The sequence below is a fragment of the Leuciscus leuciscus genome (genome assembly GCF_965113295.1).
Source record: "Leuciscus leuciscus genome assembly, chromosome: 3".
In the NCBI taxonomy this organism is placed as follows: domain Eukaryota; kingdom Metazoa; phylum Chordata; class Actinopteri; order Cypriniformes; family Leuciscidae; genus Leuciscus; species Leuciscus leuciscus.
The window spans coordinates 53,726,274-53,751,324 of NC_138727.1; the positions used below are offsets into that span (position 1 = coordinate 53,726,274).

The 25,051-nt window shown below is 35.5% G+C and overlaps 1 protein-coding gene across 8 annotated transcripts in view; it reads left to right on the forward strand.

Annotated features, from left to right (window-relative positions):
* LOC309493628 (complement C3-like) overlaps positions 1-25,051 on the forward strand; it is a 528,795-nt gene that overhangs the window by 342,032 nt on the left and 161,712 nt on the right. For all 8 annotated transcript variants that reach the window (XR_014204025.1, XM_082162768.1, XM_082162766.1 and 5 more), the window contains 3 exons: positions 6,477-6,616; positions 6,818-7,030; positions 7,180-7,237. Coding sequence is in view for 7 of the 8 variants with exons in the window: in XM_082162768.1 (XP_082018894.1) it covers positions 6,477-6,616; positions 6,818-7,030; positions 7,180-7,237 (411 nt within the window). In the remaining variant the exon portion in view is untranslated. The remainder of the gene's footprint in view (positions 1-6,476; positions 6,617-6,817; positions 7,031-7,179; positions 7,238-25,051) is intronic.

Below are 25,051 nucleotides of genomic sequence, written 5' to 3' on the forward strand. Positions count from 1 at the left end.
GACAATAATAAAGCATGTTGCAGTGGCTGCCACCAATCACAACTCATTAATGGCTCCCATCATGCATTGCGGTATGAATAAATTATGATCTGAATTGTCTATGTAATTTACTTTTCCTAATTGAATATTCTGCTTCTCACCATTGTTGAGATGCATAGACTGAATCTCGACATCTGTGTGTGCCTAAAAGAATGCTTTTTTTTTTTTTTTTAAGCAACTTTTAAGAAATCCTTTATATTATATCAAAAATTCTGGCCATTTATGCAGATTCATTAACCAACAACATAAATCGAAGTCAGAAAGAAGGATTTTAATGAGTTCAGTGATCAAGTTCAAATGATGATTGTCATAACATAACCAACACCATTAGATCACTTTTTTCTTTGTTCAACTGGTGATTATAATTCAGAAACAACAGACAAACAAAATCTAAAGTTAATAATATATGGGTCAAGAGTCCAACTAAAGCAACCATTGATCGTCATAACGGTAACTTACAATTTGAGATTTTCTCCTTCAGTGATTCTGCTTGTTAACATCAGGTGTCTTCAATAATGTTCAATCATCACTAAATTAATCACTTAATTATCTCATTAACTTCAACACTCTTGAGTGTGGACTCATACACTCCCAGGAGTGTTAATTTAACACTGGAGTTTTTGCTGTGTACAAAGAGCCGTAGTTAACTGACAAGCTGAGCCATATCGCATTAATTATCGCTGGCGATACGTCCGCGATATTAATGCGATATGGCTCAGCTTGTCAGTTAACTATGGCTCTTTGTAGTAAATGCCGCTCCATCTGAAAGCAGGTGATGGCGATTTACTACTAATCAAGGAACCGGCTTTACTGACGAGATGCGCATAACAATCTCACGATATATATCGCACAGCCCTATATGGCAGGTCTTTTACTTTCTGACCCCTGGACTTTCCACCTCTGGAGATGAGACACAATGCAAAATAGTAAAGCTCAGAAGAAATCACTGTAAAATTAGGGGTTATGATCAGGAAAGAGCTTGTGAAAAAGAAAAGTGAATTGCTTGCTTTGTGAGGAGAGTGAGTATACATAACAAAATCCCCAGTGTTAAATTAACACTGAGAGTGTGGATTATATAAACTTTGAGCTGAGCTACAAGTAACACTGAAGCAGTGTTAAAGTTAATGAGATAATTAAGTGATTAATTGAGTGATGATTGAGCATTATTGAAGACACCTGATGTTAACAAGCAGAATCACTGAAGGAGAAAAAAAAACTGACTTTAAGTCACCATTTTGGTGATCATTGTTTGCTTTAGTTGGAGTCTTGACCCTTACATTTGTAACTCTGGATTTATTGGGGGCAATTGTAATTGAGTTATGATGCCAGATAATCAAAAAGAAAAGATTATCAGGTGGTGTTGGTTGTTTTGACATAATCATTATTTGGCCTCAAAGAAAGAACTCATTTAGAATCTAAAGTTATAAACCCGATCAAGTTTTAAACCTGCTTTTAGCCTCTTAACATCCTTGATGTGTCATTACAAGTGCACAGCCAATGTGAGTGATTCCTTCAGAGTGAACGTGGGTGAATCTGACTGCAGTAGATGTGAAAGATATGAATAAAAATGATGTTATTTCAGCCAGCACACATACCTGTATTTACATCCTGTTTTCGGTCGAAGTCCATAGTAATCGTTTGTCGTGTTCACGCGCGTGATCAAAGGTAACTAAACCTATGCGCGTTAACTCGACAATCGATTACTATGGACTTCGACCGAAAACAGAACTTTTAGAAAATTCTTTGGAATATATTGAAAATTCTGGATCTTACACTGTTGAATCACAGTAGTCAATGCTGTAATTAACAATAAAGTCAGAAATAAGTCTGAAAGAAATTATTTCAGTGATTTAGGTCAAATGATGATTATGTCAAACTAGAACACCAGCTGATCACATTTTCTGTTTGTTCTAAGGGTCAAGAGCCCAACTAAAGCAAATACTGACCACCATAATGGTGACTTAAAATTAAGATATTCTCCTTCAGTAATTCTGCTTGTTAAAATCAGGTGTCTTCAATAATGGTCAGTCATCACTCAATTAATCACTTAATTATCTCATTAACTTTAACACTGCTTCAGTGTTCATTTAACACTCATATTTTAAAACTTTAACACTCTTGAGTGTGGAGTCAAATAAACTCCCAGGAGAGTTTATTTAACACTTTAGTTTTATCTGTGTAGCAGTGCTGTTAGAATTGGAGTGTGAGTTTTTGGAGGCAGAGCAATGAAGAAGAGGTGTGTTTGTTTGGGTTGATTTCATATATCTACCTTGGCCAACAGCATATTTAAAAAACGACTTACTCCAACTTTAAGTCTACCTGGGTCTCGTCTACTAGTCGACGTCCCCGATCAATAATATTTATACTGAAGCATGTCTCCTAAACAACGTCGGCTGAGTCCCCTAAACCTTACTTGCTGCACAGGCAGAGGTGTATAGTCTAGGGGTAAGAAAGTAAAAGTGACTTACTTTCTGACCCCTGGGGCCAGTTACACCAGCTGTGCGTAAGTTACAACTTAATCTAGTTTTGACGTAAATCAGGGATGGGCAAACTCAGTCCTGGAGGGCCACAGCTCTTCAGAGTTTAGTTCCAACCCTGATAAACTCTCCTGTCTGTAGCTTTCTAGTAATCCTGAAGACATTGATTAGCTGGTTCAGGTGTGTTTGATTAGGGTCCCAGATAGACAGCAACCATTAAAACAATGTTAAATCAATGTTAATGTGTCAATGTTAACTGCATTGACTCAACATCGCTTTTGCTCCCACAATTAATGTTGAATTTATTTTTTAAATTTCATCTAAAAATCTATGGTAATGGCATTGAATCAATGTTACAATGTGATGTTGGTTCGACATCATGTTTCCACTCTCAGAAAAATGAAACACAACAACTATAACAGTGTGAAATCAACTGGAAATAAAAGAAGACAATAAATCTCTCAAGATCTCGGCAGAAGGTATATTTGTAGAATTAACAGAAGTTTAGATGTCGGTGTTTTATTGAAAGTGTTTGGTCACCATAATGGCGATCATCGTTTGCTTTAGTTGGGCAGTTTGACTTTTGGCTTTAATGTGATCTTTGTAACAGTGTGTACTAAAACACATAATTTATTGCAAAGAAAGCAAGAAACAAAGATCATAATTCAGCATCGTAATTCACTAATCTAACCATTGACCAATAGTGGTAGTTTGTTATTAATAAGTAATATTCACAAACAACTTTTTCGTACCATAACTCAGACATTCTGAATTTTGATTTTTTAAATACATTAAAGGAAAAATATTATTTGGATACACATGCAGCCATCAAATAATCAGCATATGAATCTCAACAATGGTGACATGCTTCATGCTACAATGCATGTTGGGAGCCACCATAGTATAAAACCAGCATGCACTGACATGAAGCATGCCACTATTGTTGAAATTCGTATGCTGAGATATGTATGCCGTAAAAATCAAACTTCTAAACATCTCCATTTCTGGTTTTCTTTGCAACAAAATATGTTTTGTTAATCAATGCTACAAAGACCTGAAACATGTATAAAAGTCAAGAGTCAAACTGTCCAATAATGGTGACCAAATATTTTCACTAAGGGACCGTTCGGTATTTATGGAAAGGACCACCGGAGGAAAATAGGGGAGGGTCATGTCTTTTAATTCTTTGTTGAGGGGAGGGTCATCCAACTTTTTTTAGTCTAGGGGGAGGGTCACCCAACTTTTATATTCATGAAAACAGCAACATTTCAAAGTGGCTTGTTTGCTGCATATCTTTTACATGTAGCTCCATGTTGCTCTCGCGGGATCAGCCCCCCATCTATATCAGATGTGTCTGACCCAACAAAAATCCAGTTTGGCGCTGTTTGACAGTGCACACGCACTTCAGTACGCGCTCAGAAAAAGTGCATCATGTCAGAACAGAACGCCAATGAAATGTTTACCCGGCAAAGCTTTAAAGCACGAGCAAATAATGAACTTTTGTGATTGCGAAATAAGTGCAGTGTCCTGTGAGTGTAACTCTACAGCTGCATTAACATGTGATGTGAATGTACGTCGAGTTTTACAGTATTGGGACTGAGGCGCCAGAACTGCAGCTGATAGAATGTGTGCTGTAGCGCGATACTACCATATTTTGTTTCCACAATAATGTTAGTGAGTAAATATACTGAAATTGCCACCATAACAGTGGAGTGTGATGTGTAAGATGTAGGGCTACCACATCTTTAAATTACTATTAGTATGATTTAAGTTAACATAATAAAATACATAGACCAAACAGCACCGAAAACATGATTTTTTTCTAATCTTGATCAAAAATCGTAATACGAACCGAATCGTAGGTTTGGTCTATCGTTACAGCCATAGTAAGTATGAGAAAGCAAGAGTTTATGGTTGTAAAAAAAAACAAAAAAACAATGGCTATCTGAACATTTGCCAAGCGCAAACCAGTACAGAAGTCGGCTAATCAATAAATTATCGGGGAGGGTCATGCCTTTTTTCACAATCATTTTGGAGGGTCATAGAAAAATGTATTGCTGGCGAAGGGAGGGTCATGTATTTTTTGACTACAGATCTCAAAACTCCTCCGGTGGCCCCTTAAATAAAAAACGAGCAGTCCCTAAAACATCAACTACTAAACCTCTGTTAATTCTATAAAAAAAAAATTAAAAAAAAAACTCTGCTGAGATCTTGAGAGATTTATTGTCTTTTATTTGTAGTTTATTTCAGGCTGTGTGGCTTTAAGTCAGTTATAGTTATTGTGTTTCATTTTCTGAGAGTGCGAACATGATGTTGAACCAACATCACATTTTAACATTGACTCAATGCCATCACCATTGATTAATGGATGAAATTTAAAAGAAAATTCAACATTAATTGTTGGAGCAAAAGAGATGTTGATTTAATACAGTTAACATTGACACATTAACATTATTTTGATGGTTGCTGTCTATCTGGGATCCTAATCAAACACACCTGAACCAGCTAATCAATGTCTTCAGGATTACTAGAAAGCTACAGACAGGAGAGTTTATCAGGGTTGGAGCTAAACTCTGCAGGACAGTGGCCCTCCAGGACCGAGTTTGCCAATCCCTGACGTAAATGGACACTAAGTTACAACTTATGCACTTCTAAATATTTTTGCGTTGCACCATTACACTTAGTTGAAGCGTAACTCTACGTATAAACTAAATATTTACGTCAGCCTCCAATCAGGAGTAGCAGTTGGAATAAAATATCAGACAGACTGAACTGCATCAATAAGATCTTCTTTTACCTGACAGACTTCAATTCTTTAGACATATATGATAATACTGACATTTACACTCGCTTACATTTTAAGAGAGAGAACATTATGTGAAAATATTACATAATGTAATCACTGTGTGCATCGGTCCATGTTGTGCATGTCAAATATCAGTCATACTAAATAAACATAATTTCTTATGTTTTTTGTAACAATATTTATTTATTGATCCTTATTAATTTAATTTCAAATGCAGTTTCTGAATGTTATTTATATATAAAAACACATATTTTATTCATGATCAATTAGGCTATCGTCGTATTTAATGGAAACTAATTGTTACCGTTAGTAACGTGAGGCAAAAGAAGTTAGAATGTAGAATAAACTGAAATTCATAGCATTTCAACACAACTTCTGCACACGTATTTGAAGGCTGCTATTGGATCATCGAGGCTAAACGTCATATTATGCAACTATGCATTACTTTACGGAGAGATTACGACCTACTAGCTATCTGCCTTATGAACAAATGGTGCAACGGAACAAAGTACAGAGTTAGTTACAAACTATCTAGTTGTTACTAAGCCTCTAGTGTGGACTTTACGTTCCAATTTAAGAAGGAACTTACGAATGACTGGTGCAACCCTACCCTGGACTATACACCTCTGTGCACAGCAATAAATAAACAGACTCCAGACAATGCCTTTAAATATGCTTTAATCACAGCCAGAGGACCTCAGACAAATTTCAGAGAGAATCCCACCAGCAAAAAGAATACAACAGATTTTATAGAATAGGAGCAGAGCAAAAATGACATGAAACATTACATAATGTCCCTACAATTTGATTGGTTCTTCATATGCAAACCCTTCTGGTAGAAGCAACTTAAATCTCAAATCATAAAAAAATTTAAAAGGTTAGAAGTTCATTTGATTACTCAATATTTCATGAGACTATTCTAGACAGTATATTTTTTATATTGTCTGGTCAGCATCTCAGAATTTTCCATCAACACCAACATTTTTCAGAGTACATTTTGTTTAAGTGTTTAGAATATTAGGCCTAAAAGAGCAGGAAAAGAAAATCCATCACTTCATCCACTTCATCATCATCATCATCATCATCATCATCATCATCATCATCCAGGAGCTGCTGCTTTAAACCCTTTTGTGTGTTTGTGTTCCTCCTCAAAGGCATCTGTGTGGCAGAACCTGAGGAAATTGTTGTTTTTAAGAGCTTATTCATTGACCTCAAGATCCCTTATTCAGCTGTGCGCGGTGAACAACTGGAAATCAAGGCCATTATTCACAACTACACACCAAGGAATCTGAAGGTAGATCCGATATGAGATTAAATAATATAGTCAGATTAATGGTATATTTTAAAAGCATTTGCATGATTGTAGTAACCATTTCTGCTGGAGTCAAATCATTTACCAATGACAGGATACATAGATTTTGAGTCATTTTCAAAAGATTCCCATCTGTTTCCTAGATATTGAAGTGATTTGTGTCTCGCTGTACTGTTTTCACAGGTGCGTGTGGAGTTTATGAAGACAGAAAATGTTTGCAGCTCTGCCAGTAAGAAAGGCAAATACAGAACAGTAGTAAACGTTGACCAAGGCTCCAGCAGAGCAGTTTCATATGTGATTATTCCCATGACTCTGGGAAAACACATGATTGAGGTGAAAGCTGCAGCATATGATTCTGTAGAAACTGATGGAGTGAGAAAGACCCTGAAGGTGGTGGTACGTCTGATGGGAATTCCATTTCATTTTCAGCACTTCTGTTTCATTTGATTTGTTCATTTGTTAATATAATGATTAACAGATGTTGGTCATATTTTTTAACAGATAAATTAAAGCACCACAGTTAACTTGCTCTCTCTCTCTTTCAGTCTGAGGGTGTGCTGAAAAAATTACATAAAAACGAGGAGCTCAATCCTGCTATGAATGGTGAGATTCCCTGTAAACCACACAATAACATTACTTCTATATACAATACTTCATATAACACATACATATATATACAGCAAAATACTACAGAGTGCTAAAATAACACTGAAGCAGTGTTGAAGTTAATGAGATAATTAAGTGATGAATTAGGCGATGATGGGTGTTGGAATTAGGTGGTGACACCTGATAATAATAAGCAGAATCTACAAAATCTAGAAAACTACAACTGACTTTCCGCCATTACACATACACTTATTATTATCCAGGGGTCGAATACCATGAAGCTGGTTTAGGTGGCTAAAACTAACCCTGAACATCTCTGCAGTAAACTAACCCTGAACACCTCTGCAGAAAAACTACACTCTAAAAAGAGATGTGTTAAAAATGCAGAGGTGGGAGTAAGTCACTAAATTCAAGTCTCAAGTCAAGTCCAAGTCTTAACATTGCAAGTCAAAGTCAAGCCAAGTCATTCTGTTGTAAGGGTCAAGTCAAATCAAGTCAAGTCAAGTCAAGTCATACTCTTTGTCAAGTCAAGTCAAGTCACAACTTAGTCATCAAGTCATACCAAGTCACACACAGGCTTGTTTTACACATTTTTTAACTCTAAGACTTTTATTTCTTATTTAGACACAGAGGGCTGATGGGTAATTTTTTTTTTTTTTTTTATTAACTTGTGTGTAATAAATAAAATATTGTTAAGAAGCACATTAAATGCTCTAAAATAAAAATAAATCAAATGAACACAAGTAAACAAGAATTAATAAAACTTTTCCCATCTTGTGCTAGCCCTACATAGTTATTTTGCTGTGATGTCCTCTATGAAAGTGTAAACGAAACAAAAACATAAAAAATGTCAATTTAATCCAATTAGGCCAACGTGAACACACTCAAAAAAAAAAAAAAAAATGTCTAAACATTAGATTTATGTATTTAAATTGCATATAGAATTTCCATCCATTTGGATTACATAGTTTTAACATAAACCAATTAATAATCTGAATGTAATTCATATTTGTCAGTCATATATAAATGAAACAGATAAGATTTATGTAATAGTACACAGAAAAACGCCCATGTTAAATTAACACTGCTCAGTGTTCAAATGTGTGCACACTACAGAGTTAAAGTACCATTGAAGCAGTGTTGAAGTTAATGAGATAATTAAGTGGTGATTGAGCATTAATTATGAACACCTGCTGTTAACAAGCAGAATCACTGAAGAACAGAGAAACACAAGAACTACAACTGACTTCAGCCACAGTCTTAAGCCCTATTCGCACGGGATTAGTATTACCCCTGGACCTCTGTAATTAAGAAATTACCCCCTGACGTCTGTGTTTTTGGTGGCTCATTCACACGGGCAAATAAATGTTCGTAATTCCCTCGAGTTTACGGACTTTACAGCGTGCGCCCACCCATTCACACTTCACTAGCTGAACGTGCTGAAACGAAGATTGCGCTGCAGTATTGCAATTCAAAAAATGAACTTATTTAAAACCAATTTATTAGAGAAATATATGATATATATTATAGAATATGATATTATTGTATAAATATATAATATATCTTCTTTTTCTTTTATTCTTTGTCCATATTTACAACAAGCCTGCCTGAAGAAGGTATTATAAATACCGAAACGTCGCGATAGGCTTCATTTTATTTGGTTCATTTCATTTTATATCATTTTTACTCTTTCACACTTTGATTTCTTGAGATACTTACAGGATGGACGTCTTTAGAGGCCGTGTGAGACAAAGAAATGCTCCACGATACAGACTACTAAATTACACTACCACAAAAAGCGTCCAAACTTTCCAAAAGAGCTTCCATGTTGCGCCAAAATACTTAATTTGACGTTTCCATGACAACGGTCCGAGTTGAGCTTCCGGATCACGTCTTTACTGTAGTTTGTTTCCTCTTTTGCAGCACTAAATAGTTTTTATTGGAGAAAAACTATAATCGGATTGGAGTAGAGCATATCGAGAGATTTTATTGTTAAATATAGTTTTAATACAGACGTAAAATGGACTGTTAAACGGCCCATAATGGTTATTACGTTCTTTAGGAAACGATAGGCTCACAGAAAAACAGCCCAAATCACAGACATGGGGATTCGCACGGGACTGGTATTATCAGAGGACCCCTGTGTTGGCCGAAATACGGTAGGTAATTTTCGGGGGAATTTTTACAGACATTTTTACAGACATCGCAGATTCGCACGGGATAAAAATCACAGACGACCTCTGCGATTATTACAAATTACCGGAGGTCCCTAGGTAATACTAATCCCGTGCGAATAGGGCTTTAGATGAAATCAACTGAAGAGAAAAGAAGACATTAAATCTGTGAAGATCTCAGCAGAGGAGGATTAAACAACTCAAACAGCTTTACCAGCTTCACCTATTACTAACCAGATTGACTTAATTTAATATCCGTTTTAATGAAATCAACAATTGTATTTTAAAGTCACCATGATGTCACCATATGTGTAATTTTGTATTGTATGTATTTTAACTCTGTGAAGCACTTTGTGACTCCATTGTCTGTGAAAAGTGCTATAGAAATAAAGCTTACTTACTTACTTACTTACTTCACGTTGGCCTAATTGGATTAAATTGACATTTTTAATGTTTTTGTTTCGTTTACACTTTCATAGAGGACATCACAGCAAAATAACTATGTAGGGCTAGCACAAGATGGGAAAAGTTTTATTAATTCTTGTTTACTTGTGTTCATTTGATTTATTTTTATTTTAGAGCATTTAATGTGCTTCGTAACAATATTTTATGTATTACACACAAGTTATTATTTTTTTTTTGTATTTTTTTTTTTTTACCCATCAGCCCTCTGTGTCTAAATAAGAAATAAAAGTCCCAGAGTTAAAAAATGTGTAAAACGAGCCTGTGTGTGACTTGGTATGACTTGATGACTAAGTTGCGACTTGACTTGACTTGACAAAGAGTATGACTTGACTTGACTTGACTTGATTTGACTTGACCCTTACAACAGAATGACTTGGCTTGACTTTGACTTGCAATGTTAAGACTTGGACTTGACTTGAGACTTGAATTTAGTGATTTACTCCCACCTGACACATGTTGTGTCAGTTTTAACACATGTAGTGAGTGTGCTCAGGGACAACACATGTTGTGTCAAATTTAACACAATAAATGTGTAAGTCATTTTAACACACAAATTGTGTCATTTTAAAAAAAATATACTGGACAGACTCACTGTACTGGACATTATTCAGTTATTCACGCTTCAACCCCTAATTGATAATGCTGCTTTTGACAAAAATTCATGAAGAGATAACAGTTCACCGAGTTTGCACTTTGAATTTAATTAAAATGTAGCAACTGACAATACATTATATATAAATAACTTGTATTTACACTGGCCTGTTTGTTTGAGAACATAGCAAACACTGCATACCATTCACAGTGATGGTGAGTGTCTGCACGCTCTTATAAAATGATGAGTTGAAAACAACACAACCTCTAAAAAGAGATGTGTTAAAAATGACACATGTTGTGTAGATTTGAACACATGTGGTGTGTGTGCTCAGGGACAACACATGTTGTGTCAGTTTTAACACGTAGTGTGTGTGCTCAGGGACAACACATGTTGTGTAGATTTTAACACATGTAGTGTGTGTGCTCAGGGACAACACATGTTGTGTCAAATTTAACACACAACCTGTGTCGATTCTTAACACATCTCTGTGTTTATAAGGACTACACATTTCGTATTACCTTTAACACAACTAATGTGTTATTCCTCTTACACAGAAGTGTGTTGAAACCTTTTACACACTAATGTGTTATAGTTACACAACTTGTGTCAGATATGTGTCACATGTGACTGTGGTTGGTGTGTATTTGCCAGAGTTACTTCCTGTGTTTTTACAACTGAGTGTTTGGACGAACACTGAAACATATTGTTAACTTGTGTTTATGGAGTCCAGTGACGTTTAATAAAGAGTTTGTTTGTTTGTTTGAACATTTGGATGGGTTAGACATCATGAATCTACATAGACAAGCTCTTATTGAGAATTAACTGAGTTTTAGATGTTGATGTTTCAATTAATGTTTTATTTGAAGTCACCAGAATCGTGATTAATGGCTCCTTTATTTGAGCTCTTGACCCTTTACTTTTCTATAGTTTTTCTCTGGCTGCTTTAAGGCGAGACACGGCAGGCAAAAACATCGATTTTTCATGCAGTGGTCAGTTTTGAGATTTTGGCCGAGTTTACTCCTTCAATATGTATTATTTCAAGCTGCTATAAAGAAAACGCTGAAAATATACATTACAATGTTTATTTTATTACATTTTGTTTACTTGCGGCAGTAAGTTTCTCCCGAATTTACCAGGAAGTTAGTATTCCATCGCGACATGCCGAGCTCCGTCTGTTCACTGAAGTCTGTCATGTCCGGGATCGTTGTAAAGCTCTGAGTCTCATGCACAACGCTATGTAAACCAAATATGGGCATTTCCTTTCTATCAGTAACCAATCGTGAATGTCCAAAGGGGGATTTAAAGCTAACGACGAAATCTCATTTAGAGCTATTTAAATCTTTAACTGCCGTTTTCTCAAAATATTTTTTTTGCGTTTTTTTGTCATTCTCCAGTAGAAACATCTCAGCCTATGTAGCACCTATGTACACCAAACTTTCCAGTTATACACTTAGCAGTATTCTGAAGATCTGTTCAGAGGGATTTGTTAATAAATCATTCCTGGCCTGATTTATGTGACATTTTAATTAAATTTTTTTTCGAAAAATCGATATTTTAAGGCTATGGACAGTATATTTTGATTTCCTAGGTAATGAAAGCATATATCCTGAAATCCCTCTGAACATCTTTTGTCATCTTGTGTGTAATCAAAATGAAAAAATAATTTTGCGTCTGGCTTTATCATATTTTCAGATATATCTACTGAAAAAATATGTAAAATTGCACATATTTAATGAGATAATACCTAATTTGCATAATTAAACATAAAAATTTCAAAAACTTGTAAAACATTTTTTGTTTGAACTTGTGTAAGTAATGAACTGAGGAAGTTTCATGGTGATATCTATTATTTAAAAATTTTACCCTATTCACCTGTAGTGTCTCGCCTTAACTGTATTTTAAACAAATACATTTGTTATGGTGAGAGAACATATGATCAGATGGTTCTTGATGATGTTATAATCAGCAAGTGCTGATCTGGTCAAGTTTATGAGTACATATGGTGTGCATTTAATTCATGTATGTGCTGTTAGTTATAACAATCTTATGACACTACATCATGCTATCCAGCAGTGCAGAATATTTAAAAAATATATAAATTTTCTGAAAATGTTAATCTGCAGCAGAAACTAGTCAAACACAGAGCTCAATAATCAGCGTATCAATCTCAACAATGGTGACAAACGAAAAGTTTCATGCCGCAATGCATGCTGGGAGTCATGGATGAGATTTTTACTATGGTGGCACTCAGCATGCATTGCGGCATGAAGCTTTTTTTTTTTGTCACCATTGTTGAGATTCATGTGCTGATTCTTGATGTCAGTTTGATACCATAGTCTGTAAAGTTCTGTGTGAATTGTGCATTTAAAAACTAATTTCAAGTTAATTGTAATATGCTAATTTTTTATAATCATATTTAATATATCACACACATCTTTTAAATATTAAACTCTTGCTGAGCTTAACAACCTTTCATGTTCATGATGACAATATTATCATCTGAGCATATTTTTCTCATGATTAGTTCTGCTGTTTCAAATGTGTTAAAATAAATACACATTTACAGCAATCAGAGAAAACTGATGTTAAAGAGTCAAAGGTCAAGAGCCCAAATAAAGCTGACACTAATCACGATTCTGGTGACTTTAAATGAAACATTCAATGAATCGTCAACACCAAAACCTGTTAATTCTCAATAAGAGCTTCTGTAGAGTCTGACAGAAATAAAGTTAATCTGGTTATTAATAACAAGTGAAAGCAGCATTTGAAAAAGACATTGAAAAAGAGGCAGGATGTGATTGGCTGCAAAAAAACACCCGTTAATCTTTAAGTTTTCATGAATTAAGATTTAATTTATTTATTTGAATGTATTGCTTTATTTATTTTAGAGCATTTTATGGGATACCATATAAAATATACCTATAATTTTTTTCATAAACACAAACTGCCCTCCACCCAGTGCTATTCTAGCCAGAGTTACATTTAAACACACATTGTGTGCTAAAATCTACACAACATGTGTCAAAATGCTATCTACACAGTCACATGTGTTGTTTTTTGACACATCTCTTTTTGCAGTGTAACCCTGAACACCTCTGGAGTAAACTAACCCTGAACACCTCTGCAGTAAACTAACCCTGAAAACCTCTGGAGTAAACTAACACTGAAAACCTCTGGAGTAAACTAACCCTGAACACCTCTGCAGTAAACTAACCCTGAACACATCTGGAGTAAACTAACCCTGAACACCTCTGGAGTAAACTAACCCTGAACACCTCTGCAGTAAACTAACCCTGAACACCTCTGGAGTAAACTAACCCTGAACACCTCTGGAGTAAAGTAACCCTTAACACCTCTGGAGTAAACTAACCCTGAAAACCTCTGCAGTAAACTAACCCTGAACACCTCTGCAGTAAACTAACCCTGAACACCTCTGCAGTAAACTACCCCTGAATACCTCTGGAGTAAACTAACCCTGAACACCTCTGCAGTAAACTACCCCTGAATACCTCTGGAGTAAACTAATGCTGAAAACCACTGCAGTAAACTAACCCTGAACATCTCTGCAGTAAACTAACCCTGAACATCTCTGCAGTAACTAACCCTGAACACATCTGGAGTAAACTAACCCTGAACATCTCTGCAGTAAACTAACCCTGAACACCTCTGGAGTAATCTAACCCTGAACATCTCTGCAGTAAACTAACCCTGAAACAGAGGTGTATAGCCCAGGGGTCAGAAAGTAAAAGTCCTGCCATATGTTTATTCCACTCATGAACTCAAGTCAGCTGATTTCACTAATAAGTTCTCTCTCCTGGCTGAATTAGCAAATCCAGGACTTTTATTTTCTGAACCTGGACTTTACACCTCTGGCCACATGTCAGCCAAGAGCAAAGAAATAAACCAGAACTGGACCTTATCTGAGCCACAAAACCATATTAAATATGGAGTCATCTCAGCCTTAATAAGCCTGTTAACAAGCAGAATCACTGAAGGAAAGAAGAGAACAGAAAAAGAGATGAGCAGAAACGCAAGAACAACAACTGACTTCAGCCACAGTCTTAGATGAAATCAACTGAAGAGAAAAGAAGACATTAAATCTGTGAAAATCTCAGGAGAGGAGGATTAAACAACTCCACAAACAGCATTACCAGCTTCACTTATTACTAACACGATTTACTTTATAGATCATACATCTACAAATGTTTTTATTGAGAATTAACAGGGGTTTAACTCTAATGTGTTTATTCAAAGTCACCATAACAGTGATTAATGTTACCATTAGTTGGGCTCTACTCTAATTATATCTTTTGTCTTTTTTGGCTGCTGTGTCAGTGTGTTTTGTTGTTTTGTGGCTCAGATAAGGTCCAGTTCTGGTTTATTTATTTGCTCCTGGCTGACATGTGGCATTTCTATGGCCACCCAAGGGCCGTCATTCTAAGCTGCATGTGGGCCGGATCTGGGACGTCACAATGTTGCTATGTGGAACCCTGAACACCTCTGACCCAGATAGCAACATTGTTTCAACATTGTTGTTTTTGTAGACGTCTGATAGAAATTCTGGTTAGTAATAAGTGAAGCTGGTAATGCTGTTTGTGAAGTTGTTTAATCCTCCTCTGCTGAGATCTTCACAGATTTAATGTCTTTTTTTATCTTCTGTTGATTTCTTCTAAATATGTGGCTGAAGTCATTTGTAGTTCTTGTGTTTCTCCTCATCTCTTTTTATGTTCTCTTCAGAGGTGTTAAGTAAAAATCCTCCTCAGTATTTTGTTCCAATCACCTGGATTTGCTAATTCAGCCAGGAGATAGAACGATAGAACTAATTAGTGAAATCAGCTGGCTGAGTTCATGGGTGGAACACTGAGTCCCTGGACTATACACATCTGCTCCACACTCAAGAGTGTTTCTCTTTTTTCTGTTCTTGTTGTTTCTCTTTCCTTCAATGATTCGTATTAACATTAGGTGTCACCACTAATGGCCAATCATCACTTAATTAATCACTTAATTATCTCATTAACTTCAACACTGCGTCAGTGTTCATTTTAACACCCTGTAGTTGGACCTATATGTACACTGAGGAGTGTTAATTTAACACTGGGGAGTTTGCTGTGTAGCGTGTACAGAGTGAACTGCAGCGGTCCTAGTACTGAGCCTTGTGGTACGCCATACTGAACTTTTGATCGATAAGACATCTCTTCATTTACTGCTACAAACTGATAACGGTCAGATAAGTATGATTTAAAACGTGCCAAATCAATTCCACTAATGCCAACATAATTTTCAAGTCTATTTAAAAGAATGTTGTGGTCAGTGGTATCAAATGCAGCACTAAGATCAAGTAACACTAATAGAGAGATACAACCATGATCGGATGATAAGAGCAAATCATTTGTGACTCTGATGAGAGCAGTCTCAGTACTGTTGTAAACTTTTCCTCCATCAAAGCAGAGACCAGGAGACATTGGGATAACTTTCAAGCAGAAGTTATTCTTTATTGAGGACTTTGCTGTGCATCGCTGTAGTCATCCAAGTCTAACTAATAGCTCAGCACAGTAGAGTTTATACCTTTCATAGGGGGAGGGATTACATAGAGGTGGAAACACTCTGAACAAAGCATGCAACTGACGTACAGGAATCAGCCCGTTACCGGAATTTCCCCAGCCCTGATCTCATCAGCATAACAGTGTCATTCAAATGCATACCCAGCTAACAGACTTTTGTTATAAAAACGTTCTCCAAATATTCAGTGTTGGTTCTGGGAACGTGAAAAATGTCCAGTTTTCTTGACGTTAGAGGAACATGTTTTAAAAGGTATAATGTTCCTCAAACGTTCTTTCAACTTAATTTTGATTTAAAATTCAACATTATAGGAACGTTGATTTCTAACATTCCAAGAACATAAAAATGTCCAGTGTCCTTAATGTTACTATGATATTATTTAAAGTCCGCGTGAACCGGAAGTTGCAAACGACTTTTCTTCAGTGTTGTGACGTATTTCCCAGTGAAACAGAATATTGAACAGAGGGCAGGGTTTTACTCTAGCGCACCTCCTCTCCATCTCTGCTCATAGCAGACTAACGGTTTGAGGGGAGTGGTTAAGCATTTCCCAAACCAAGCCGTCAAACCTATACGTCATCAGAGAGGGAACGCCATTCCAGACCGGAAGTAACTTTTCAGAATTTGATTAAACATTATGACGGCAAACAAATTTTTTCTGTGTATTAACTTACACAGATTAATTTTTCACCACAAGACTAGTAATATGCGCTAACAAAGTAAATAGGGTCAATTTCGATTTCAGTTGGACTTTAAAGGTTAGTGTGATGTTCCTGAAACATTATTTTAATCATCTTTCGAAAGAGTAATACAAACACAAACTACAACTTTCTTTAGCCACAGCCTTAGATGAACGGAAGATAAAAGACATTAACTATCTAAAGATCTGATTAAACAACTCCACAAACAGCATTACCAGCTTCACTTATGACTAACCAGACTGACTCTTCTGGTATAAAACTTTTGTTGAGGTTTATATTTATCAACACAGCAAAAACTCCAGTGTTAAATTAACACTCCTGGGAGTTTATATGATTCCAGACTCAAAAGTGTAAAGTGTTGAAATATGAGTGTTAAATTAACACTCAATAGTGTTAAAGTTAATGAGCTAATTAAGTGATTAATTGAGTGATGATTGATCATTATTGAAGACACCTGATGTTAACAAGCAGAATCACTGAAGGAGAAAATCACACATTATAAGCCACCATTATGGTGATGGGTGTTTGCTTTAGTTGGGCTCTTGACCCTTATATGTTTACTTTAGATTTTGTTTGGCTGCTGTTAGTGAGTTATAACAGCCAGATGAACAAAGAAAAAAAAAGTGATCTGATGGTTATGTTATGACAATCATCATTTGAACTTGATCACTGAACTCATTGAGACCCTTATTTCTGACTTAGATTTATGTTGTTGAATATAGGGCTGGGCGATTTAAATCGCGATATTGTTATGCGCATCTCGTCAGTAAAGCCGGTTCCTTGATTAGTAGTAAATCACCATCACCTGCTTTCAGATGGAGCGGCATTTAGGGCTGAGGAGATAATTAAGTGATTAATTTAGTGATGATTGAGCATTATTGAAGACACCTGATGTTAACAAGCAGAATCACTGAAGGAGAAAATCACAAATTGTAAGTTACCATTAAGGTGATGGGTGTTTGCTTTAGTTGGGCTCTAGACCATTATATGTTTTCTTTAATATTTACTGTTGTTTGTCTGCTGTTATTGCTTTATAACAGTTAAATGAACAAAGTAAAATGTTATCTTATAGTGTTGGTTATGTTTTGACATAATCATGCTGTGATCTGAAAAAGGAAACTTATTGAGATAGTTTGGTTTTACTTGTTAGCAGCAGTTTAGTGATTCTTCAGCCTATGATTATCAGTACTTTACTCATAATTCAAAATATTTAATATACATTGTTCTGATCAAAAGACATTCAGATAAATTCATTTAAAACACAGACATCAATAATCAGCCTGTGAATCTCAACAATGGTGACAATAATAAAGCATGTTGCAGTGGCTGCCACCAATCACAACTCATTAATGGCTCCCATCATGCATTGCGGTATGAATAAATTATGATCTGAATTGTCTATGTAATGTACCTTTCCTAATTGAATATTCTGCTCCTCACCATTGTTGAGATGCATAGACTGAATCTTGACATCTGTGTGTGCCTAAAAGAATGAATTTTTTTTTAAACAACTTTTAAGAAATCCTTTATATTATATCAAAATTTCGGGGCATTTATGCAGATTCACAAACCAACAACATAAATCGAAGTCAGAAAGAAGAATTTTAATGAGTTCAGAAATCAAGTTCAAATGATGATTGTCATAACATAACCAACACCATCAGATCACTTTTTTCTTTGTTCAACTGGTGATTATAATTCAGAAACAACAGACAAACAAAATCTAGAGTCCAACTAAAGCAACCATTGATCGTCATAACGGTAACTTACAATTTGTGATTTTCTCCTTCAGTGATTCTGCTTGTTAACATCAAGTGTCTTCAATAATGTTCAATCATCACTAAATTAATCACTTAATTATCTCATTAACTTTAACACTCTTGAGTGTGGACTCATACACTCCCAGGAGTGTTAATTTAACACTGGAGTTTTTGCTGTGTACAAAGAGCCGTAGTTAACTGACAAGCTGAGCCATATCGCATTAGTTATCGCTGGCGATACGTCCGCGATATTAATGCGATATGGCTCAGCTTGTCAGTTAACTACGGCTCTTTGTACACTGTTAGACCTTACCGGGTTTTTTTACAGTAAAATACTGGCAACACTGTTGCCAGTAATTTACTGTTAATTGTACAGTTCTTCACTGCAATCTACAGTTTGTTTCTGTAAAAATGCTCTAAATTAAAATTCAAGTTAACTAATTTCACTTGCAGAAAACGACTGCCTTAAATTGACCAACTGTCATTTAAATGTATTAACTAAAATTTACAATGCATTAGTAATGTGAGCAAAGTATTACTGTGAACTTATTTCATTTGAAACCACAACAAAACTTTTGTAAATAAAGAGATTTCCACTGGACCAGCAACTACACAGTCACTGCCTGTTAAATAAAGCAACATGCAGCATATCATCAATGTCTGCAGATCTTCTCCTGGACTGAAACACAGGCTCTACTCTTCTGCACAACGGTGACCCAAAAAACAAGATTTTACAGTAAACTACTGGCAACAGTGTTGCCAGTATAAACCTGTTTTATAACTTACAGTTTATTACTGTTAAAATAAATGTTGTGGGTGTGTCTTTTTATCTTACACTGTTAACCCTTTCAACCCCACAGGGAAATCCACACTAAAAAAAGAGTAAAAAGTAACATTGACAGTGTTGCAGTGAGATAATTAAGTTTGATTGATGAGCATTAGTGATGAACACCTGCTGTTAACAAGCAGAATCACTGAAGGAAAGAGGAACACAATAACATAAAATAGAGAAACACAAGAACTACAACTGACTTCCAGCCATTACACATTATTACACTTATTATTAACGAGTATGGCTTTATTTCTGTCATACATCTACAGAAGTTGTTATTGAGATGTTTAATTGAAAATGTTTGGTTTGAAGTTACCATTATAGAGATCAGTGCTTGCTTTAGTTGGGTTCTGGACCATTGACTACTTAACATTAGTTTTTCTTTTGCTGCTTGAGCTGTTTTTGTGCAAGTCACACTTATGCACAAACACAGTTTGTGAATGATTGCGATTATGATGACAAAATCATCATTATATTGCATGTTCATTCTCTAAAGAATTCATTCTCATTCATTCAGAATTTAAAATTCGTTCATTCCTCAATCAAAAGTGTTACATTACCACCACTGTGAAATAACAGCAATACATTACAATGACTCATTTTTTTTAACACATCATAAATAAACCAAAAAAAAAACAGAGCTCCACTGTTATTTAGAAACACAGAGATATCACAATTTAGCACATGAATCTCAACAATGGTGGCAATATTTATTTTTTATTTTTTATTCATGCAGCAGTGCATGCTGGGAGTTTTATACTATCCTGGAACCCAGCATGCATTGCGACATGAAACTTTTGATTGTCACCATTGTTGAGATTCATATGCTGATTGTTGATGTCTGTGTGTGTCTGAGTCGAGCAGGAATTCAAAAAGTTTTAATGCGCTATATGATTATGATATTCTTCAGAAGACCTGATAACAGAAATATTGATTTCATGTTGTAAATTCACAGATATATGGTAAATATGAAATACCCATAAATTCAAAGAATATATACAGGAAAGATCAGAGAATCAGACATGTCCAGAATGATTGTGACATCATCTCAAAAGCCAAAAACACCTGATCATCTTCCTCTTGACTTTTTCTTGCCATAACAAATGTGTTTTATAAACTCACTGTTACAGCAGCCAGAGAGAGATGAATGGTAAGAAGTCCAGGGACAAGAGACCAACTAAAGCAAATACTGATCTCCATTATGGTTACAAAAAACTTTATTATTAACTAAATCTCTGTTAATTCTCAACAAAAACTTTTGTACATGTATGAAAGAAATAATCGTAAACTGGTTTGTAAACTGGTTTCACACTCAGTGGCTGGAAGTCAGTTGTAGTTCTTGTGTTTCTCTGTTTTTCTGTTCTTGTTTCTCTGTCCTTCAGTGATTCTGCTTATCTGGTGTTCATCAGTGTCTCAATTCACTCACTTCTTTTCATTCACTCTGTCAAGTGGACTATATTAGTGAACTAATGTAGGGAATAGTGAATGAGGGTATAGGGTGTGATTGGGAAAACAGCCTCTGAGTGTCGACTTTGAGCACTGTTGATTTACAGTATATTCCTGTAGGCTATTTTTGTTTTCTACGGTATATTACTGTTTTAATGGAAAATGGTATGATACTGTCAGAATTAGGCCTTTTTTTACAGCAAGGGTTAACAGTGTAGTAAATGCCGCTCCATCTGAAAGCAGGTGATGGTGATTTACTACTAATCAAGGAACCGGCTTTACGGACGAGATGCGCATAACAATATCGCGATTTAAATCGCCCAGCCCTAGTTGAATACAGCATAACCATGATTCTACATATCTATAATTTTAGATATAGTACAAAGGATTTCTGTTTTGAAAAAAAAGAACCAAATCTTTCTTTTAGGCACACACAGACATCAAGATTCAGTCTATGCATCTCAACAATGGTGACGAGCAGAATATACAATTAGGAAAAGGAAATTACTAAGACAATTCAGTTCATAATTTATTCATACCGCAATGCATGATGGGAGCCATTAATGAGTTGTGATTGGTGGCAGCCAGAGGAAAAGTTATTGTTACCATTGTTGAGAATCACAGGCTGATTATTGATGTGTTATAAATATATTTATTTAAAAGTCTTTTGATCAGACCAATGTTTAAAAAATTTTTTGGATTATATTAAAAATACTGAAAATCATATGCTGTAGAATCACAGAACTGCTGTAATTAACAAGTTAAACCAAACTATCTCATTAAGTTTCATTTTTCAGATCACAACATGATTATGTCTAAACATAACCAACACCATCAGATCACATTAGTTCTTTGTTCATCTGACTGTTATAAATCAATAACAGCAGACAAACAAAATCTAAAGTAAACATATAAGGGTCAAGAGCCCAACTAAAGCAAAAACCCATCACCATAATGGTGTCTTACAATGTGTGATTTTCTCCTTCAGTGATTCTGCTTGTTAACATCAGGTGTCTTCAATAATGGTCAATCATCACTCAATTAATCACTTAATTAGCTCATTAACTTTAACACTCTTAAGTGTTAATTTAACACTCATATTTTAACACTTTACACTTTTCAGTCTGGAATTAGGGCTGGGCGATTTAAATCGCGATATTGTTATGCGCATCTCGTCAGTAAAGCCGGTTCCTTGATTAGTAGTAAATCGCCATCACCTGCTTTCAGATGAAGCGGCATTTACTACAAAGAGCCGTAGTTAACTGACAAGCTGAGCCATATCGCATTAATATCGCGGACGTATCGCCAGCGATAATTAATGCGATATGGCTCAGCTTGTCAGTTAACTACGGCTCTTTGTACACAGCAAAAACTCCAGTGTTAAATTAACACTCCTGGGAGTGTATGAGTCCACACTCAAGAGTGTTAAAGTTAATGAGATAATTAAGTGATTAATTTAGTGATGATTGAACATTATTGAAGACACCTGATGTTAAAAAGCAGAATCACTGAAGGAGAAAATTACAAATTGTAAGTTACCGTTATGACGATCAATGGTTGCTTTAGTTGGACTCTTGACCCATATATTATTAACTTTAGATTTTGTTTGTCTGTTGTTTCTGAATTATAATCACCAGTTGAACAAAGAAAAAAGTGATCTGATGGTGTTGGTTATGTTATGACAATCATCATTTGAACTTGATCACTGAACTCATTTAAATTCTTCTTTCTGACTTCGATTTATGTTGTTGGTTTGTGAATCTGCATAAATGGCCAGAATTTTTGATATAATATAAAGGATTTCTTAAAAGTTGTAAAAAAAAAAAAATCATTCTTTTAGGCACACACAGATGTCAAGATTCAGTCTATGCATCTCAACAATGGTGAGGAGCAGAATATTCAATTAGGAAAAGTACATTACATAGACAATTCAGATCATAATTTATTCATACCGCAATGCATGATGGGAGCCATTAATGAGTTGTGATTGGTGGCAGCCACTGCAACATGCTTTATTATTGTCACCATTGTTGAGATTCACAGGCTGATTATTGATGTCTGTGTTTTAAATGAATTTATCTGAATGTCTTTTGATCAGAACAATGCTTATTAAATATTTTGAATTAAAAGTAAAGTACTGATAATTATAGGCTGAAGAATCACTAAACTGCTGCTAACAAGTTAAACCAAACTATCTCAATAATTTTCCTTTTTCAGATCACAGCATGATTATGCCAAAACATAACCAACACTATAAGATAATATTTTACTTTTTTCATTTAACTGTTATAAATTAATAACAGCAAAAAAACACCAGTAAATATTACAGTCAACATATAATGGTCTAGAGCCCAACTAAAGCAAACACCCATCACCTTAATGGTAACTTACAATTTGTGATTTTCTTCTTCTGTGATTTTGCTTGTTAACATCAGGTGTCTTCAATAATGCTCAATCATCACTAAATAAATCACTTAATTATCTCATCAGCCCTAAATGCCGCTTCATCTGAAAGCAGGTGATGGTGATTTACTACTAATCAAGGAACCGGCTTTACTGACGAGATGCGCATAACAATATCGCGATTTAAATCGCCCAGCCCTATCTGGAATCATATAAACTCCCAGGAGTGTTAATTTAACACTGGAGTTTTTGCTGTGAATAATGCTTTAATTTCTTAAGTCATCAATTACAGAAAAAAAAAAAATAGTTTGTCTGATATTTAATCCTCTGGGGTCTAAGGTGTTTTTGGGGTCCTTGAGATGTTTTGACATGGCCTGACATTTGTGCTTTTTTCAGTTGCTTATAAACATAATACCCAGATAGCAAAATTGTTTCGGCCCGGATCCGGCCCACATCTGGCACTTGTGGAATGCGGATCTGGCCCACATGCAGCGTGGAATGACGGCCCTTGGGTGGCCCACTCCTGTTTGCCAGATCTGGGCCAAAAGCAGGCCATAGCAATGCCACATGTCAGCCAAGAGCAAAGAAATAAACCAGAACTGGACCTTATCTGAGCCACAAAATCTGTGTATATTAAATATGGAGTCATCTCAGCCTTAATAAGCCTGTTAACAAGCAGAATCACTGAAGAAAAGAAGAGAACAGAAAAAGAGACGAGCAGAAACACAAGACCTACAACTGACTTCAGCCACAGTCTTAGATGAAATCAACTGAAGAGAAAAGAAGACATTAAATCTGTGAAGATCTCAGCAGAGGAGGATTAAACAACTCCACAAACAGCATTACCAGCTTCACTTATTACTAACCAGACTGACTTTATTTCTGTCAGACGTCTACAGAAGATCTTATTGAGATTTAACAGATGTTTAACTCTAATGTGTTTCATTTAAAGTCACCATAAGAGTGATTAGTGTTTCCATTAGTTGGGCTCTTAACTTTTAGTATATCTTATGTCTTTTTTGGCGGCTGTGACAGTGTGTGTGTCAAACACATTTGCAGCAGCAAAGAAAGCTAAAGTGAAATGAGTTCAGGTGATGATGGTTTCCTGTTGATGATTTTATACTCATCATGAAATAACCTTTTTCACTGATGTTTTTGGAATCTAACAATTGTGTTGATCCATTAATATTTTCATATCGCAAACCCTGTGTACTGCAGCATGAGATCCAGAAATATTATAACAATCAGTTAGAAGACTTTATCAAACATGAGCACGAAAAAGTCAGTTTAATATGACGCACACAGACATCAACAATCAGCGTATGAATCTCAACAATGGTGACAATCAAAAGTACTTTGCTGCAATGCATGCTGGGTACCAGCATAGTACACAACTCCCAGCATGCATTGCAACATGAATAAATTATGCAGCTGAATTGTCCTATTATTTTGTTTGATTCTAAATATTTGCTTTTATTTTTTGCTGGTTTTTTGTTGTGAATTAGTAGCTTTTCAGTGATGTGAATTAATCTGTTAATCTAAATATTTGTGATTGTCACCATTGTTGAGATTCATACGTTGATTGTTCATATCTGTGTATGTCAGCATAAGCTAATCTTTTGATCTCATGTTTGTTAAAAGCTTTAAACTGACTGTTATAATATTGCTAGATCTCATGCTGCAGTAACACAGGGTTTGTGATGTGAAAATATTAATGGATCAACACAATTGTTAGAGTCCAAAATCATCAGTGAATCAGTCTATTTCATGATGATTATAAAATCATCAACAGGTAACCATGATCACCTGATCTTGGTTCACTTTAGCTTTCTTTGCTGCTGTAAATGTGTTTGAGAAACACACTGTCACAGCTGCCAAA